Source organism: Psittacula echo (genome assembly GCF_963264785.1).
Source record: "Psittacula echo genome assembly, chromosome: 3".
NCBI lineage: Eukaryota > Metazoa > Chordata > Aves > Psittaciformes > Psittacidae > Psittacula > Psittacula echo.
Window position 1 is genome coordinate 107634232 of NC_137736.1, and position 20365 is coordinate 107654596.

At 39.5% G+C, this 20365-nt stretch overlaps 1 protein-coding gene across 1 annotated transcript in view; it reads left to right on the plus strand.

Moving 5' to 3' along the window:
* ATP8A2 (ATPase phospholipid transporting 8A2) overlaps window positions 1-20365 on the plus strand; it is a gene marked incomplete at both ends in the record, with an annotated part of 130680 nt that overhangs the window by 65738 nt on the left and 44577 nt on the right. Inside the window, one exon of the mRNA XM_080613560.1 lies at window positions 9163-9335. Within this exon, the coding sequence (XP_080469686.1) occupies window positions 9163-9335 (173 nt within the window). The remainder of the gene's footprint in view (window positions 1-9162; window positions 9336-20365) is intronic.

Sequence of the window (20365 nt, forward strand, 5' to 3'; positions counted from 1 at the left end):
GGAATGTTAAGCTGTTTTGGCATTCCTGTCAGAGGAATCTGGCATCAAATGTCTTATGACTAGTTCAGGCTGAATTTTGTCAAAGTCGTGCTTGTTTTATATTAGAGAGGGAATATAGGACGCTGTTGTACCTTTCGATCTTTCTTTGGGGAATTGCTTCAAAGTGGTAATCCATTGAGACTTATGAGTTTAAGTTAGCACTTATCAGTGTGAACTGTTATTGGAGTCCTCAGGTAGTGTGGGCTTTTTTGTATCACTTTTAATCACCATGTGGCGCAGGTTGAGTGCCGCAGTAATACTGAGCAATAGCTATTGATGAGCCTTATTTTTTTGTTGTTCAATTTTGATCTTATGGAAAAGAGTAAATTGAAGGTGGGCAGGTGGGATCTGATCTTCTGTTTGCCAGGTTGTTTTGTGTGTACTGGTGGAATATGAGGAGAGATGTCCATTCAAAGTATTCAAGACTTCTTAAACTATGAGATGCTAATAGTATTTCTTTTGGTAAGTGAAGCACTTTCAGTTGGAGTCTTCAGTTTTCAAAGGTTATCTTGGCTTTGGATCTGGGGAGTGTCCTTATTTTCTATTCTTCTTGTGAAGCTGAAGAATGTCCTTATTTTCTATTCTTCTTGTTGAAGCTAAGGAATGAATGGACTCTTACAATTGGATTTCAGAAATGTGTAATTTCCAGATGCATCTCTGCATAGGGCTGTTGTTGGTGAGTTAGCGAACAACCTTACTGCTAATGTTTCTACTTTTGGCTTTATGAGAAACTTACAGGCGATGGATTTCCATATGGATCTGCATAGTTGGTCTCTTTGCACATTATTGAGATATGTTGTTAAATAAGTTTCTTTTCTAGGAGTCATTTTAGTCTAATTTCTGTCTTGGCTCTTGTGCCGTAACCTCATAGCTCATAGGTTCCAGTATTACTGTTCCTTCAGATACACTCATCTTCTGAGACACTTCCAAGTCTCTTATGACTCAGAACCTGATCACACATTCCTGCTTTTCTAGTCCTTTATTCTTGCCTTTTCCAAAAGAAGCTATAGAAAAAAAAAAAAGAGACAAGATCACATTATTGCACAGGAGTGCTCAACCACGTGAACACAAGATGGGGAGCAGAAAAGGAGGAGGCTGGTCATAAGCTGAATGTGAGTTAAGTGTTGAATGCTATGTTGAAAAAGCCCAGAAGGCAAGGAATCAAATATGGCACAGGACTATAGCCTACTTCATGCAACACCTACTGCCTCATCTGTTGCGCTGTGTAGCTGGGTGCTCAGACTGATGTCCATACTGCTGTCAAGTTTGAATTTTATTTTTTTGGCATTGTGACACAAGATTCAAGGTAAAAGAAAGCCAGGGTACTTCTGTGGATGCTCTTAAAAGCATCCTTGTTGTTGAGGAAGTATGCAAATGCTTGAATGAAGATTTTTGTGAGTTGAACATAATGTTCATGTTATTGTAGAGTTGATTGTATTATTGATTGTATTAGGCCATACATAGCCTCATATTAATAACTGGACATTTCCAGATCTCCTCATGTTTTGAATTTCCATGTAATTGGCCATGAACCATAGCTTTTGGATCAGTTTTATGTAAGCAGGTGGCACATTTCACTTAGCAAACACTGCTGTTTGAATTTGGTTTTGCATCCACAATTTAACTCAAAGTACACAGAAGCAGTCAAAGAATGTGCTGTTAGGTCAGTTATAGGAAGTCACATAAAAAGGGGGAACAGAGGAACCTGACCAGCAAATTTTGCAGGTGACTCTATGCACACAGAGTCATCTTCACTAGGCTTTGGGGCAGGGTACTTTGCACCCTTGCTTAAAACTTGGACTTCAGAAGTTTCCTGTCTGCTTTCAGAAACTCAAGTTGTTTGCTTTTGTAGTAGCTTGATGCAAAACTTGTAAGATTGGCATTAGCCAGTAACTGTTATGGAAATACTGATACTTCTTACTTGGTTTTAAGAGAGGTTCTAAGGCTAGCACTTGCACGTGTGCTATGTATTGTGGGAAGTACTTCAGTTATGCTTCTGCCCAGCAAGTGTTGCACTAAATACTCCTATCGTGTTTCACCAGTTTTGGTTTAAACATCAGTTTGTCTTGCCTTCATGTTCATTATCCCTTTTCTCTTGTAAATTGCTTCTGCCAGATGTCCTTACAGATCCCTCAGGTAGAGCAACTAGAGAGTTTGAAGTGAAAGACTTCACCAAACATGTGGTGAAGCTTCTAAGTTGCAATTAAGATACGGTGGAAGTTTTTCCATGAAGTAGGGCTGGCAAAAGTGTTATCTTGAATGGGGTTATGTGGTGAAGTCCTTGCTTTTCTTAAGTCCTTCTTGGAGGACTTCGTTAGATGCTGGTGGAGGCAGGGGGCATGGCTAGTATTTTGACTTGAAACCACTTTTTTTTTCAGCACAGTAAAAGAACTGTTACATATGATTATTCACATTATCCACATGTAGGAAGGAAAAAAAAGGAAGTCATGAAGTTAATCATTGGTTTGGTAAAATAGGTTGAGCTGGCGCTTTCATTGTACTTCAGAACAATGAGTTAGCACATTGTGTAACTTAAATCATCTCACAGACTTAGTTGGGAAATCAATTACAGGATGATGGAAGAAATTAACTTGGAAAAGTCTTTAGACTTCTGTAGCTAGCAGTACTTTCTCCATTCATGATGAATATAGCAACAAGTAGTATATGCAGTTGAATTCACTTACAGTTAAAACTAATATGTGTTAGTTAATATCTTTAACTGCGGGAGCTTGTTCTGTGAGGAACATCTTGGCTCTTCTGAGATAGAGGGAAGACTATGTAAGAAAGTTGCATGAAATATAGATGCCCAAGAGGGCTATAACACAAAGCAGATTTAGGTTTAATGAGTATGTGTGTCTCATGTCACAGATTCAAGGGTGAGTATCTCTTCAGCTCAAGAGCTCTTCTTGTATGTGTGATGTTACTTGCCCTTTAGTTTTCTCCCAAGACCTTTTGCCTTGTGTACCACATGTCACTCTGCTTAAAATGAAGCATGAGTGTAATTGCTGCCCAAATGAGGCTTCGTTTTTCTCCTGCTATCATCTCAGTGACTTTGTGAACCTTTCCAGGGAGCAGCAGGGGAGAAAAGGGAAGAGGAGGTTTTGAGTTCACTATCTTGTAGTAATTGTCCAATTCTTCTCTGGCTATTGGCTTGTAAAATAAATTCAGGGTAGGCTGTTATCCTGCTGAAGTTCTCTACACCCAAAGTTTTTGCAAGTCCTACTGACTTTTTTCCTTGGCAAGTATCTGACACTCTTGTTCTGTGCTAGATAACTTATTGCCTTACACACTACATTTCTTGCTGTAGCATTGAAACTTCCCAAGCTATTGTGGGAGGGAATGGGGTTTATGTTGTGCTGCTGTTGAAAAAACAACAAAAATCCCAAACCAAATAAACCCAAACACCCGAAGGTGTGCATGTGTGCATGCATACACACACACACACAAAAAAAAAACCCTTGCAGTCTTGTTATAGCCTGTGTAGTAATGTTATGACAGAATTAGGAGTCAACTCTTGTTTTCAGTGAAGTCAGCAGAGCTCTGATTGCATTGACTTCCACATTCACTCTAAGCATCATGTGAAAATTATTAGGTTTTGTTGTGTTAAACTACAAAGTAGTAGCCTGGGAAATCCCCAAATTTGTTAGTTTTGTTATTTAAATACAAAGTTGGGCATAGCAGGGTATTTTTGTGGTGCTTTAGAAAGTGAGAATATACAAATATGCTGTTAAAAGGTTTGTTGAAGATCCTGAGAGTGCAGTCAAGAGAAGACCACACAAACTCTGCTTGAGGATGCTTTTATTTTTTGCCTGTCAACAGATTATATTTTGCTATGGTGATTGTCTGAATAATGTTACTCAGTGTTCTGAGGGAAACTATGCACACACAGAACGATAAAATCTGAAAGCTTGTTTTAGGACAGTACTCCAAGTAAGTGCTCTGCTCAAGGTTTGTGGTTGTGACTTCTTCAAATGGAAATGGGAAAGCAAACAGGAAAAGCAGTTGGAGTAGGTTTATTATGGAATATACCACCATGTCTTTTTGAATTTAACTCAAGCATAGAGACCATAACATTAACTCTTAAATGCATTTGTGAGAGGCAGAATTATTCATATATATATAGAATCAACTCCCCCCAACCATGTAAAATGTGTAAAAGGAAAATAAAAATGAAGGAACACTTAATTTCCTTAGCATCCTCAGTTTGATCTCTGGTTGACTTTTTGCATCTAATTAATCTTTTTTTTTCTAATGTTTGTGCTCTGAAGTGTTGATTCACTTGGTCTTGTGTGAGTTCTTAAGCCCTTGGTGAAGACCCGATTGAACTGATAGTGTTGCTCTGATTCAACACATAGCTTAAACGTGCACATCCTTTCTTGGTTAATGAAGTGTCCATGTTTATTTGAGTAGGCCACTGAATCAGGGCTACTAAACCAACGGCCTTTTCAGTTGATGTGCCTTCTGACCTTCAAGTAAAACAGTATCTGTATTTTCAATATTTGGTAGAAATTTATCTGATAGGCCATTACAATAAGGTCTGATTAGCAGGCATCTCTCCAGGTTTCCCCAGAGCAGCTGGATGTCTAAATGTCTTGAGGGAGGGAAAATCAAATTGATTGTGGATAAGCAAAGTGCTTGTGATATTTTTCTCTGTAATATTCCATTTTTGTCAGAACTCCTGACAAACTTTCCGTTTACTCTTGATTGGGTACTCAGTAAAAATGGCTGGGGTATTCCACCAGTCTGAGTTTATCTAGATACTTACTTAGGACTGCTATTGATTTCCACTCCATCACACTTGTTCTAGTAAAAGATTGATTTATTCTTGCTTGATGTGACTGAAAGAAGAAACCTACCCCTTGATGTCAAACACAGAGTAAAAGCTAGGTATCAGAGTAGAGATTTCTACTCTGATTATCAGTAGTGAGTTGCCCACTGAAGGTTCTAGTTCCCTGTGGTTTCCAAATGTTTGTTCCTCTGCTTACTTAGGAAGTCTTTGTTATATACCCAATGAGATTTAGGCTTTTTTGTTTAGTTGCACTGGCCTACAGGAGTAATAGTTTGGTTTTTTTTTTTGAAACAGCATTTGTAAATAGTTGGAAGAAACAGAAATAATTTGTGCTCTCTTACTGTAGATTAGCTTGTAAGTTAAACATCCACGTGGACAAGTACATTGAGCTTTACAAAATGCTGTTTAAATGAGGTACTTGATTTGTAAATCTTGATTTCTAGCTTTTTGGGCTATTAACCCTGTTACTAATTCTGTGACATCCAGTATGTAAGACGAGTAAATTCAGTGACCAGAATTGGATGAAGCTTATGCACAGCCATGATGATGAGCTATGGAGAAACTAGTGATGTCATCTGATGAGAAACATCGCCTTTTGTAAGTCTTCTGTTGCCATTTCTGCTGAAGTGCTGGAGGGGGTATATAGGGAATAAGGGCAGGGATTGTCTCCCTTGGTTTCACATAGTCAGAGAAGCTTTCCGTATTGTGGATGGATTCTGGAGGACAGGGGGGAATTCTGCATTTGAGAGAAAAAGATTTGAGCAAGGCTGAGAGGAAGCAGTAAAGAAATATAAAAATAGTTCCTCCAAGATTGCAGGCACAAGGTTTCTTGGATTGATTTTTTTGATGACATTACCCAAACTATGTATCCCTTATACCAGCCTTCTTGGGACTTCTGCAAATGTTGCTGCATAGTACTGTTGAACTAGATAAAGCATCTTTCTTCCCCCAAGACATGCCCTTGTTTTCCTGGCACCAGTCTATAATGGTTTAAGCAGCCATCTACTTTGTGTTAGATTTTCAGGTGCAGCGTAAATAAAGCATTGCATGAAGTCTTAAATCTAATCCCTCACAGTTTAACAGGGAAGCAGGGAATGATGTAGTCATTCTTACAATGAAGAAAGTATGAAATGTAATCTATGTCTGAAACGGCTTAATTGTGTGCTCTGTCATACTCATAAACTTAATCTGTAAATTTGCCTCCAGTTTGGGGCTAGTTTCTTAGTGAATCAGAGTGAATTTGTTTTGACTACCTTACTGATGAGTGGGGTGAGAGAAAATAAGTTACAAAGCAACTTCCCCTTCTTTCTCCCCTTTGTGTGGAAGTAATTCTTGCTACCTGATCCTCCTCTTCTGCTCATAATGCTGTCTTTGCTGTCATGTCCTCAGCTTCTTCACCAGCCAAAATTCATTTCATCTCCAATGTTTCTTGGAGTTTCCTGTTTGCCTACATGCTGTTCTGCATCCTGCTTTACTCCAGAGGAGAGGTTACCTTTCTCCCCTTGGTAGCATTCTAATCCGTTTCCCACAGTTCCTGATGGTAAGGGCTCTCCCATAACAGACCCTTCTCTTGGATCAGGAGGTCACTGATGCCAGCCATAGGGGCCCAGAGGGTCTTCTGGTTCTGCTAATATGTGCTTGCTGTGTTTCTGCACTCACTCCCCCCTGGTTGCTTTTGGCTGTGGCTGTGAACTGGTTTGATGGGAGTGCAGCCATCTTCGGCTTTTATTTTACTGGTTTTATGAAAACTGATCTAGGCAAACTTCAGAACTTTATGCTGCAGATGGCTGAAAGTGCTGCCGTGTTTAGTGGCTTTGTGACACGTTTTAGATTTGAACATATTTATCAGGTTTTGTATGAGAAACATGCTTCAAGGCAAGCAAAAATCTATAGCCTCTTGCCATGATAGTACGCTTGGTCTTGCTGCTTGGTGTACTGTGGTGTCTGGCTGTTTGGACAGAAGTCAAGTTCACTCAGTATTATGCATGGAAAACATTTTAAAAATTAAGTAATTTGGGAAGCTAGTGGGTTTTTTTAAATGAAATAAAGTGATTCTTACTTGAGCTAGAAATAAAAAAGATAAAGAAAATAATCCTTTACTGTGATCTTATGAACGTGGGCATTTGAGCATCATGGATGTAATCCTGTATAGAAATACTTGTAAAAAAAAATTCATGGAACCGTGGTTGTTGAGAGGCTGGAGGGCACCAACAGGTTGTATAACATCTGAGCAGCTGTAACTATATTGGTGCTTGGCCTTTAGTAAGTGTGATATACCTTGTGTTAGTGTGGTCTTAGTGAAGTATAGAATTAAGAAAAAGAGAAGGAGGAGGTAGGAGGGAGGGCGATGGGAGAGGTCTTCTACTGTAAGTCACAAGCAGTGGCTCTTCATTCCGGAGGGTGAAGAGTAGCTCTCTGTCTCCAGTAGTTTCACATACTGAATTGATTTACCTCAGCTTCTCAGAGCACTGTAGTGGTGTCCTGGGTATCTGTGGCAAGGTGTTGGGGGCTGCAGGGTTCTTGGTGAGGAGAGGCTGGGGCTGCCCCATGCCAGAGTTCTGCAGCATGCAGCTGAGGCCCTCAGCCAAGATCATGACCCTGCTGGTAAAGTGTGCTTAAGAAAGGGTAAAACACTACCCAGGTGGTGAGGAGTGAGGGGAAAGAAGTGAGAAACTCCGCTGAGTTTTCCATTGCTTCATTTACAACAACTTTTCTGTTGTTTGGAGGGCACAGAAGCACCTTGTGGTAGCTTAGATCATGAAATTAAGAAGCTCTAATATTAGGAAGCTGTTTGTGTTGTTTTTTTGCTCATCCCTTCCTGTTATGGATGGATGCTGGAGAAATCACTGAAGAAAGTATTTTAGGAATGTAAACTTGTTTCCTGCTATTTTAGTAGTGTGGTATAGCACTGGAGCTTTTTGGCTCAGATGTCTTTGTGAAAGAGATGCAACTTTAAATAGATCTTTTGTCATTTTTGCAAGGGGGGGGCTCGTGTGTGCAGGTTTCTGTGCATCTGTGGTGATTTCCTCAACCACGGGCAAAACCCTAACTCCTGTTCTCCGTTGAATGTAGAGAGAGAAAAATGCAGACTCTACATCACTGCTGGCCTTCACTGAGGTTATTTGTTCCTCGTGACCAGCAGGTGTGTAGTCACTACTTTAGCTATCTTAGTGGTTTGGGGTTTGTTCTGCTTTAGGTTTTTTCTGGGTTTTGTTTGTTCATTTGTTCATTTGCTTGGTTTTTGGTTGGTGGTTGGGGTTTTTTTTGGTTTTTTTTTTTTGTTTGTTTTTTTAAAATGTCTGTTAACCTGGGTGCGCTGCATGGTGGAAAAGGAGCAGTATTTGAAAGGAGAGAAGGGAAATTTGGAAGTGAGAGCTGAAAAGCTGGAGGAGGGGGAGATGTTTGGACCCTCAGAGGCACACACATTTCTTTTTGTGGGTTGTTTTGGGTTTGTGGGTTTTTTTTGTTTGGTTGTTTTTCATTTGAATGGAGAGAACACTAGAGTGGAAACTGGGTGAGGATTTGCTAAAACCAGAAATGAGTGATTTTTGTGTATGCCACAGATACTGTTTTTTGAACAAAGGGGAAAACTGGAAAAAATATACAATCCAGCAGTTAATGATCATTTGTCACTTGAAAGCAATGTTTGACTACCTCTGAAGTCTTTGCTTTTCATGTTCTGCCATCTTATGTCCTGTATGTCAAGACTTTCTCTGACAAAAAGTGCATGTACACTTCAGATCATGACCAACTTCTTGAACCATTTAACAGTGTTTAACTCAGCTGGAACTGATGGTTAAACTAACCTGCATGGGCATGGAACAAAATGCTTGAAGTGTGTTTTTTCACTGTGGTAGAAAGGTTGAAATATTTGGGATGACAGTGAAACATGAACACTTGATTTATTTGGTTTTTTTTCCCAGCAGTAGCTGTCACTGAATATGTTTTTAGGGTAGCAAATACTGTTTGAATGCGTAGCAATACTTTGAGTGGTGTCAAAAGCCATGAAAGACATTAGATTGTGCCTGCCCTGCAGTTGAAAAGGATGTGCCGCGACTGCTGTGGGCACATGTGTCATGCAGGTATATGCAGTGGAGATGCCAAAATCTGCACTGAAACAAGGCATGTGTTCCTAGGCAAGCAGATGCAGCTCTTGCTGATTAGTGACACAGACTGTCTGCACGAGATCCTGTTAAAACACTAACGTGTGTCAGTGATAGTTTGGGTGCGTGTATATTGTGCTCCGCTATACAGTCCAGAGATGCCGTGCTATGGTTTGGATGCAGCTTTCTTATATTAAGAAGAAACATGATTTCTTTCTGTTTATTCTTCAGGCAACAAGAGCCTGTCTGACTCAACATTGTACCAGTCTGGGGGAGTCGCTGGGCAAGGAAAATGACATTGCTTTGATTATTGATGGCCACACACTGAAGTATGCCCTTTCATTTGAAGTCAGGCAGAGCTTTCTGGACTTGGCACTCTCCTGTAAAGCAGTCATTTGTTGCAGGTAAGAAATTACGGGACTTTTTCTGGTAACAAAATGGGCAGAAAGCCTGAGAAGAAATTTAGTCTGTTAACTTTCCTTGTGCTACTGTTTTGCAGTTGTATTTATGTATGTGTGCACTGGCATAAAAATATTGTGTGGCAAAAGCAATTGCAGTCCATGCATTTGAAGCAGTTGAGCCCATTGGCTTTTTCCATCTCTGACTAATGTCTTTCCACATGTTGGCACTCTTGGACTTGGTACTGCAGGGAGCAGTACTGAGGCTAATGCTGGTCAGTATCTTCATTAATGACCCAATGATTAGATGGAGTATGCCCTCAGAACATTTACAGATGATACAAAACTGGGAGGAATGGCTGATATACCAGATAGCTGTGCTGCCGTTCTGAGGGACCTTGACAGGCTGAAGAATTGAGCAGAGGGAAATCTCATGAAGCTCAAGAAGATGAAATGCAAAGTGCTGTGCCTAGGGAGTTACAGGCCAGTGCACCAGTGAATGCTGGGATTTGCCAGGCTAGAAAACAGCTTTGTCCAGAAGGATCATGGGGTCCTGGTGGACAAGATGACCGTGAGTCAGCAATCCACCCTGTCAGCAAGAAAAACAAAAAGCCAACAGTATCCTGGAATGCCGTATGAAGAGCATTGACAGCAGGTTGAGGGATGTGATCCTTCTTCCCCACTCAGCGCTGGTGAGGTCACTGGTGTGTCCAGTGCTGGATTTCTCAGTATAAAATAGAAACAGGTTTAATAGAGTCCCATGCAAGGCCAGGAAGATTATTAAGGAACTAGAATGTCTTTCATACAACAAGTGGCTGAGAGAGCTGGGTGTGTTCAACCTAAAGGAGAGAAGGTTCAGAGTGGTTCTTATCAGTTTGTTTAACTATGTAATAGGAGTGAATGTAGATGAGGGAGCCTGCTCTTTTCTGTAGTGTTCAGTGACAGGGCAAGATGCAACAGACAAATTAAAACACGTGAATGTCTGTCTGAACACAACCACCCCACTGTTTTTCTAGGGAGGGAGAAGGCATGAGGTGCTAGAGATGGGGTCTGGTTGTACAGTTGTTTCATGGGTTGTGAGCAGGGATTTTACAAGAGGGAGCTCACACAATTGCAGTCATCTTCTCTTGAATGGAACAGGCCTGATATAGTCTCATTTCTTATATTAAGAAAGTTGGTGTTCTCTTCTTTGTGCAGTTACCTTGGGCTTGGAGAGCATCGAGTGCCCAGGAAGGGAACTGACCTTGTGTTGTAGACTTATGCTATCGTATTTGTGGGGAAGTTAACAAACATTATGTAAATAGAAAGCTCTTACTTCCAATATACTCTCATAGTACTTTGGTAGAGATTCTGCCAAGACAGTTTGTTAGTAAATTTCTTCAAGATTTGATGAGCTGTGTCAAAGACCTGTGAAGGGGAAACAAATCATAAATTGCAAATAAATAAAATTATACTACAATAATGTAATTAACTGAAGATAATGGTCCTGTTTTGCAACAAGACGTAACACTGGACTCTTCCTCACGTTATTTCTTTTGACTGAGCCAACAGCAGTTGTAATTAATAGTGCATTAGCAAATTGAGGAACAATGCGGAAAAAATATTGAACATTGTAAATCAAAGGGGGAAAGATGATGTAATTTTATAGGCTTAAGAAGAGGAGTAAAAGTAACTGAGTTTTAAATCCCCAGGGAAAAAGAGGAATGCCTTTAATAACCTTTAAGGCTTTGCAGGCACCTCCCATTTACTTGCCAGGTGCTTGATACTGAAGAAAGAAAAACATTTTTTTTTCTACTCTGGGCTGTTTTTAATAGTACTTTGTGTGTCAAATAAGACAGTGTGCTTAAACTTCACAGGAAAAAGGTTTTAAAGTGTAATTGGTGTAGCAAGAGGAAATTTCAAATTAAATAGAGTTAGTCTTCAAACATGTTAATTGGGAGGGGGATTTGGGTCATTGGCTTAGTGGTGTGATGTTTAACCACTTCTAGGAGCAGTTGTGTTGGTCTTCTCACCACAGCATAAATTTGTGGGACTTTATATTTCATAAAGTTACTGCAACATTTTAATCTCTGGGAGTTTCAGCTGCATTTGCCATTCAATTTTTTTCTTTTTATACTGAAGATATACTACAAATTCATTTGCTGGGCGTTAGGCATAAACTGTAGTTGAACTTGATTCTCAGGGGTCATCTCTTGAAATGAAACTGTAGTGAACTTGGCCCCATTTTGCATTAAGATGGAAAGATTGTATCTTCTGTTGGGGTTAGTCTTCCACTGTTACAGTATCTTTAACAGGCCACTGATGCAGTGGAGAAAAACATGTGCCTCGGGAGATTTGGTGAAGCTTGCAAAATCAAACCAAACAATTCTTCAAGAAAAAAGCCTTGTTTGTTAAATTATTTTTTCTAGAGGCTGACAGATGTTATTCTCCTGCCTCACACTGACTAGGATGTCAGTATGTTAAGAGCAAGCAAATCTTGCTTTTCAGGGGAAGTGAATGTTATTTGGAAGGCAGTTGAACTTATGGCTTCATTTGAGATCTGAGCTGTTGATTGTCTGTCTCTGTTTTTCACATGTTCCTTTGAAAGACCTGTATTGATGTTTTGTGAGAGCAGCAAAATGTTAATGTTTAGGTAGAAGTGAGATTATATTTTTTAATAACAAAATGGACTTATTCATCTATTGCTTATACCTCTTAGAAAGCTGGTTTGTACAGCAGATTGCTGTGTTTTGCTTTGAATATAAAAGTAGCAGGGAAGTATGTAACTGGCACATTACTGCAGCATATTTGATTCTCTGCTGAAGAGCCTGTCTTGAATTTAAATACTTGTATTGAAATATGTGGTGTTTCAGAAATATTTTTCTATGACACGGTACACTTTGAGAACAATTTTGTTGTTGAATAAAACTTTTCTACAGGTGACAGTGACTCTGTCCTTGTGTTTAATACTTCATTAACAAGATTTGCATCAGGAAGAAGCTGTTCATTGGCATTTTATAGGTAAGATAATTCCAAGGAGTTTGTAAATTCTTCAGTACTTTTAATTAATTATTGGATAACAGAAGTAGTCCTTCCCTTAATTTCTCTCACAGATGTAAGCACAATGAAGCAAGCATCTCCAGAGAGATGTGTGGCGTGAGGCTCGGCATCCTTCATTGGGCTACCTCGGGGTGGTGGTTTGTTATTTTGGTTGTATTACTGGCCATTTCTGCAATACTGCTTGAGGTGATGGTGTTGGGATGTTGTTTGAGTGGAGCATTATTCTTTTTGATATGTTTGTCTTCAGAGCAAGAATGTTAAACTGAGCTTTTATACTTAGATCTGCAGCCCTTTTCAACCAAGTGCACAGTGAGTTGATGTTCACTATTTGGCTATTTGATAGCAAGTTCTGAAGAGCTGCTTGTACAGAGAAATTCTGTGCGTCTTCCCTGTCCCTCCACTGATGCTTCACTGGATCTGATTACATATATTGTGCTTAAAGGCAATGAAGTTGTTTTTACCAGCCTCTCTTTTCTTCTTGCATGAGACAAACCCTATTCAACACATCTTCCCTTCGTTATGTGTGGGGTTTTTTGATGCAGTATTCATCTATTTCTGCTGCTCCTCTTGTGCTGGTGGAAATCAGTATAGCCATGGGGTATTCAATGAAGCTACAACTTCATCAGCATGCAGCCTGCTCTATTAGTAAACTATATCACAGTGTCTGTTTTGAGCAATTTATTTTTCCTGAGGTTTTATCTTGTTGATGGGTTTTAGCTCGTGACAATGTTCAGGCAGCAGGAACACGAAGAAAAATGTCTCAATTGCTGTACAATGTCAGCTTTTCTGCCTTGTTTCTATCAAATGTCCTGTGGTGCAGCATGAACAGAAATTGAGGAAATCTAGCAACAGTTATTTCTATGGGCTGTCACAGGGGTGCTTGCTATTTCATGGCTACTGTGTCAGCATCATTTTGCTAGCTTTTAGGTACAGAAGGTATGTAGTTGTTGTGCAGTGCTTGAACACTGGCTGCAGGACTTCTGCCCAACCTCACCAACTGACTTTGTTAGGTGATAGTGGCACAAACTTTCTTTCAGTGCTTTAAGCAGTAGTAGAGCTGTAGTGATAATGGTTGGGAACAAAGGAAAGAAGTAAAGTTCAGAAAATGCATCTTTAAACCACCTTCCAAAAATATCAACCCCCCTGACTATTTTCCCACTTGTATTGCCATTTCAAATAGTATGCAGAGTGGCTTGGATGAGGACATGAGCCATGAGCATTGCTCTGAGAACAGACACTAAATGTTCTGGAATGAACATACCCATTGACTAGAGTCTGTCTGCTCTAGTGTTGAAAAGGAAGGGATTTAATGAACTGAAAGCAGAAGGTGGGAGAAAAGAAGATAAAAAGCAGCCTGTGAAGAGTATCTGTTACTAATTGTTTGTGTCACTTTGTCAGTGGGGTAATGAGAAGAGAGTTGAGGAGGTGAGAAAAGTTGTCTTTCTACTCTGAGTTGTAAGGCTTCCACAGCTTAGATGCTTCTGGTCTTCCATCATCATTTGGAGGAGACATTAATAATATAGCTCACAAAATGAACATCTGGAATACCTCTTGAATATTTATGCCACTAAGACTCATATTGTTGCTGGTGTTAGTATTTGGCAAAGTGTGCTGTAGTTGAGAATTTATTTATTAAATCAAAATACAGTCTTGTTGGCTTTCATTAGAAAGCTCTCAAATCTTTTGACAGAAAATTGCAGCACAATTCTGTTTAAGAGTATGCAAACCAATTCTAACATTAATTGGTCCCAAAGAAAATTATGGTTGTGTTACATCTTCCTGTACGTACATCTTATGTTTTCCCTCATCTGTCACCTACTAAATTATCAATGCTCATTCTCCTGTTCTATTTCTGACAACTCATGACAGCAATATTCATCTCATGACTTTGAAAAACCGTAAGGGAAGAATCATTCTGGCAGCTTTAATGTTTGTAGATAATTGAAGTGGGAGGAATGTTTGGGTTTGCAGCATGATGTGCTCTCTGCACTCTTGAATAAAGAATACTCACAGATTATTAGAAATGATTGCCTAAACTGTCCAGTGTGTATGTAGGTATGTGTAAAGCTATCTTGGGACTTACGATTACTTTTCTTAGAAGCTTATTGGCTGGTTTGCAAGCAGTAAGTAAACTTGCATAATGCCACCAATTTTGTGATGGACAGCCATTATGGGCAAACTTTAGGAGAAGGCTGGTCTTGTAAGTTATTGGTAATTATCTTGTCCTTTGACTTCCTGAGCCTCACTCTTATAGTTCATATTATTCAAATGCATGCATAGGATTTAAAGGGGAAATTATTGTTAATTCCAGTCATTTATCTGGTCAACTGAGAACCCAAAAAGCAAAGACTTGACTCTAATTCCAGGTACATTAATGTTTCTCTAAAAGGTTGCTGTATCAATTAAATGCATAAACCAAGGTAAAAATCCCAGACTCTGGGTAGTCCTCTTGCAAGGTAATACATGCTTATCAAGTCGGAGACATCTGTGAATCACTTGTTCACTTTCCTAGGATTTTTTTTTTTTTATACTAAAAAAGTGCTTAAGGATACTGTTTTACTGGTATTGTTAGGTTTTTAAATGACAGGGGTGAAACATGTTTCCCCTAGGGAATTATTCAATTGCCTAACAGTCTGAACTTAAATTATTCCTGCTATGTGGCCAAAACACTTATTTTGCTTAACTTCACCACCTTACTATGACTGTGACTATACTTAGAATTACTTTTCCTTTTCTTGTGTATTTGAGATGAGAAAGGATTCAAAGTAAGCTGGAAATTGAATTGCTAATGTGGTTTCCATTGTTATTCAGAATTTGGCAAAAAGTTAGCTTTTTTTGAAGTTATTGATGAAAAATAGTTAATTTGTGGTTTTGGAACTTGTGTGCTTCAGATCAGGCAGCTGCTTTGGCCTTGGATTTGTTTTTATATTGGATGAGCAATAGTGTGACTTCTCATGCCCATAACTGTGATTATGAATTAAAAATTTATTCCCTAAATGTTCTACTACATTCACCTGAATGCTGTATTTCTGTAACCATTCCTACTAGCACATTCACTTACCAGCATGTATTTGGAAAGAGTTGGCAGAAAGGAATAAATACCTCTAAAGGCAACTGATCTTTTGTTTTTCTTTGGAAACAATTTTGTAGAAAAAATACTCTATGTCCCCATTGGAAATGAATCATTTTCTTTTCCAGATGCTGTTTACCCTAGCTGTTATTTTAAAAGTTCACTTGTTGCCTTTTTGCATTGCGAGCACAGTATTTAGGTGACTAAAATCTTAGTATTTCACTTGATGTATTTCACAAAATGTGAGTGAAATTTCTGTCTTGAGCAGTGGTGTGATAGCTCTCACAAACAGTTCCAAATGGTATCAGTTTCTTCACCATACTACAGTACTTTGTCCAAATTGCTATCAGTCTTTTCAGTTTCTGAGCAGGAGCAGCTAGCAATGCTACGTTCAATGCTACACTTCCCAAATTGGAAAATAAACATTCCATAGATACTCCACATGAGAAAACGCTGTGCTGCTGGAACGTACGCTATTTTAGAAGAAAGATAAAACTGTGGTTTGGAATACCTTCTGTTCCATAAGGAATTCATATTACTGGTATATTTTTCTTTCCGTTAGTGTTAGCGTGTTAACCCCTATATTCTGGTCAAGTTCCAACTTGAACAATTATCTTTTTCTCATTGAAATTCACCCTGCCTTCTCTATTGAATATAATATTCTTCACTTCCTATTCAAAGCTGTTCTGCGGGTGTCACTGTGATAGCTAACGGTTGCCAGGTCTTAACCCAGAGGTACTACAGCAAGGTCATGCTTGTGAAACCCAGCTGTGATTATTGGTGAGCCTTGGTTTTAGCCTTCTATCTGGTAAAAGTAATTTTGGAAACACAAATGTTACCACCAGTGTTTTAAAACAAAATGCATACAATGCATACAGTGCATACAGCTTTTGTGGGGGAAGGGGTGTTTGGTGACTGTTTTCTTGCCTTTTGTTTCTTTTTTTTTTTGTGGAGCTGGTGCATTTTGACCCTGGGCTTACCGGAGTCCTTCCAGTTTGCCAGTGCGGTTGTAAATTAATTTTGTAACAGCCATCAGCTAAGTGTTTTTGCTCTTTGAAGGTGAAACAGTGGGCACAGGTTGCCCAGCAAAGCTGTGGGTGCCGCATCCCCGGCAGGGTCCAAGGCCGGGTTGGATGCGGCTTGGAGCAACCTGGTCTAGCGGAAGGTGTCCCTGCCCATGACAGATGGGTTCAAACCAGATGATCTTTAAGGTCCCTTCCAACCCAAACCGTCCTATGGATCTATGAAAATGGCTTGTGTCGTACCTGGGTATGGACTTCTGTATTTGGTGAGGACAGTTTCTTAATATGATATAATGTGTAGGTTCACTGCAGCTAACTGTCCTGTTTCAGATGGAGCTTCTACCCAAACCAGAGTTCATGTCAGGCACTCTAATTCTCCATTAGACCTCAGTAATGAAGAATTCTTCCTGTTCAGGCATTCTGGCCCGATTAGACTCTTGACATAGTCCTCCTATTTCTTATTGCTTCTCATTTGTTGCACCAAATGCCTCTTTCCTGAGTTCCTGGAACAGTATGTCAACAGCCAGGGGGTGACTGAATGTTTCCTCTTACGGAATTCCCTGCTGGTCCATCAGGCTGGATGGAGGCCAAAGGTCTGGTGCCTTTTCTGCAACCTTGCAGTTGGTTGTAAAGGTTTCTGACTGAAAGGATCTTTAATTCCTTCCTTACCAAGTTGCAGCAACAAGGAAATATGTTTCCTTTTCTGTGTTCTACTAATGGTTTGGGGAAGGTTACGGGGGAATAGGTAGCTTTCCTCATCTTGATCATTGCTTATTATTATGAATATTATGAATTATGAAAATATGAATTATGAATTATGAATATTATTATAAAATTATGAATTTCCTTGTCTGAATATTTAGTTATAAAAGATCTCAAAACTTGTCCTATGAGAAGAGGACTTGAGGATACTAATTGCTTTTATTGAAATATCTTATAGAAATATTTTTGTCTTCCAAATTTAATATTTGAGTTTCATTAATACCCCGATGCATGAACGTACAGAAGACAAAGGCCTCTAATATATGGTGCTTCACTGCATTCAGAAACATGACACTCAAAACAACTTGTGATATCACTCCTTTCATCAGATCCAGCAAAGTCTTGTGCTCTATCCCACAAGACCAGCTTAAATATTGTATTTTCCATTGTTAAAAGTACCGGATATAAAATTACAGAGGCAGGAACAGACTGTTCTACAAGCTTCTTAGTACTGCAGGGAATTAACTTGATGAGAACTCTGGGCTTTAGTGCACTGTAGTAATATGCAGGACACTGAACTTGGTAAAATGGCTCTGGCTGAAGTTTCTGAAAGTGCTTGGTGTTGGTAGAAGCTGACCAGAGTATGAGGTGAGTTTGGTGGGAGCGTAGCTGAATCCATGCTAGGTACTTGGAAAACTCTGACCTTGCAGTGGGTAGAACGGCTAGGCTTAAACTTACTTCTCTGCTGTTCATGGTAATTAATGCTATCTCTGAATTCATGCTAATTAAAAACAAGTGTGCGTGAGGTAAGTGTAGCAAACCTGATTGGATTCAACAGAATAAGAAGCAAACTCCTGGGTTTCTTGTGAGCAGAGAAGAGGCACTGACTCCAGTTGGTTATGCAGATTTTGACATGCTTATGTGCCTGAAATGTGTCAAGATCTGTAGTCTTGCCTTTTCTTTAACTGTGAGTAAATCCCACTGTATTCTGCAGATCAAGAAAATCAAGGCTACCCAATTGGATACAGTTTGGCAAAATAGCCATCCGTAGTTGGTGTGATTAGCTTTTGGGGAATTTAGACTGCTGCCCATAGACAGTAGAAATAAGTGTTTGTAGGTTCCCATACGTATTGTGGTCTATTTGCTGAGAGTACTCTGTAAGTGACGCTTACCTGCTTGTGCAGAGCAATACTGAACTCATCCTTCAAAGAAGAAAATCTTTTCTCTCCATGCCAGTAATTCTTCTTAGTGCTTCTAAAAAATGGCAAGCTAACAAATGTGTGGGGAATACTTGGACTTGCGTAGGCATACTTCAAAACTAGAGGAAAAACTAACTTTGTGCTGTAGTTGAAGTACCATTCAGCTTAAGAAAAGTCACTGTTATGAACACCACCAGTAAGGTTCAAATGGTAAAAACTTGTGTCCTGTGTTCACCTGTAGCCTTTTCTAGTGCTTTCTGTGGAAAATCAGGTTTGGATAGCTCCACCCTATTCTGGGAAGACTGCTTTGATACCTCCATATTCTCTTAGGTTTTCTTCTACTCTTTTAAACTTGCTTCTCCCATAGTGTTAAGAATAGATGATACAGTGATAGGCATTAAAAATCAGTCTTTTTTTGATTTTGCTTCTTCATATCCTCCTTCTCTTGTCATTTTCCATGTCATGGCACACACAGACTTTCAATTGCTCCATCTCACAGTTCTTATGTCAAGTGTTTCACTTTATACAATATGTTGTCTGTGTGCATTTCTAGTATTGTTTTATTTATGCCCTACCTATACCTTTTGTATACAACACAGAATTTCAAGTTTCTACAGGGAGCTCTTTGTTCAGAGCTTTTAAACCTGTGTAGGCTGTTACCTGTGGATATTTGCCTGCATGTGATCTTGAAAGAACTATTACTTGTAGACTCTAGTAAGGAAGAACCAAAAAGTCTTGAAAACCAACAAAAGAACCCATGACACAGTAAGTGTGTTAGTGTCTCAAAATAAGGACAAGCTACTAATGGGGTGCAGGTGAAATCAAAATGTGTTTGAGAACTCAAATGCCTGTTGTCTTTCTGCGAAACAGCATCTTGTTCTCCAGAAAAATGCTCTGAGCATTCAGAGGTTACTGGCTGAAGAACTGGTCATCCTGAGTGGAGAGGCAGGATTTGGCAGTCTCTGTGAGGATTGGAAGGTCAGAACAACTTCTCTGCAGTTCAAGAAAGGTTGTTCTGGTATATATGTAGAGCCATTTGTTGTAGTTCATGACTCTGTGGTCTCTCACTTAGCTTTAGTCTCTCATGTGGTTCATCAGAACTGTCTGTACTCAGAAGGTGGAGGGTTGTCTTTTGTGAAAGGTATATTGAGTGTCAGTGCCAAGTTTCTGCTAAACTTTCTACCTCTACATTTCTCATCCTGCAAGTGAGGCACTTCTATATGCCTTGGTACTGGGATGTATGAACAGATCTATGTTAAGTCTGAGTTGTGTGATGGGTCTATTGGAACTGTGGGTCAGTCATTTTGTCCAGGAGATGGAATGACTGTACACTGCCTTAGTGATATGAGTGATAACTGTGATGCAACTGGGATCACTAACGAAGGATCAGATGAATGCACATTTCTGCTCTGTTGGGGGGGTGTTTGTGTGACCCTTGAGTGGTGGTGTTCTCCCTCTCATGGCCCAACAAGTATCCTTAAAGCTGACAAAAGTAGCAACTCATTCATAAAATCATGAGGGTTTGTGTAGATCTACTTTCAGGCAAGATCTGGATCTATAATTTTTATAAGTAAAAGGTAGCTGTATTATTAGATTTTTTTTTTTTTTTTTTTTTCTGTTCAGGTTGGCTCTTTATAGACTGAATACTGGTTCATATAGCTGGAGCCAGAATGTGACTAAGTTATACTTAGAGGTGGGGACAACCTCCAGAACAACAAGCAACTACTTGATTATTTTGATACTCTGCAAGATACTGTTTGTAGCTACATTACTGTTGGTTGAGAAGTTCTAATTGGATCTCGTAAGCAGTTCTCTTCAAGGTATCTGACCCCATTGCTGTTAACCTGCTGTCCCTGCACTGGTGCTGGATGACTAGTTTTGCTTTGTTGTATTCAATACAACTGGGTTTAGGTGTCGAAGGAAAAAACACTTGCAAGTTTTCTCCCTCATTGTTCCTCATGTCTTTCTTTTGATAACCAACATGTGTGGGCTGGAAATCCAAGC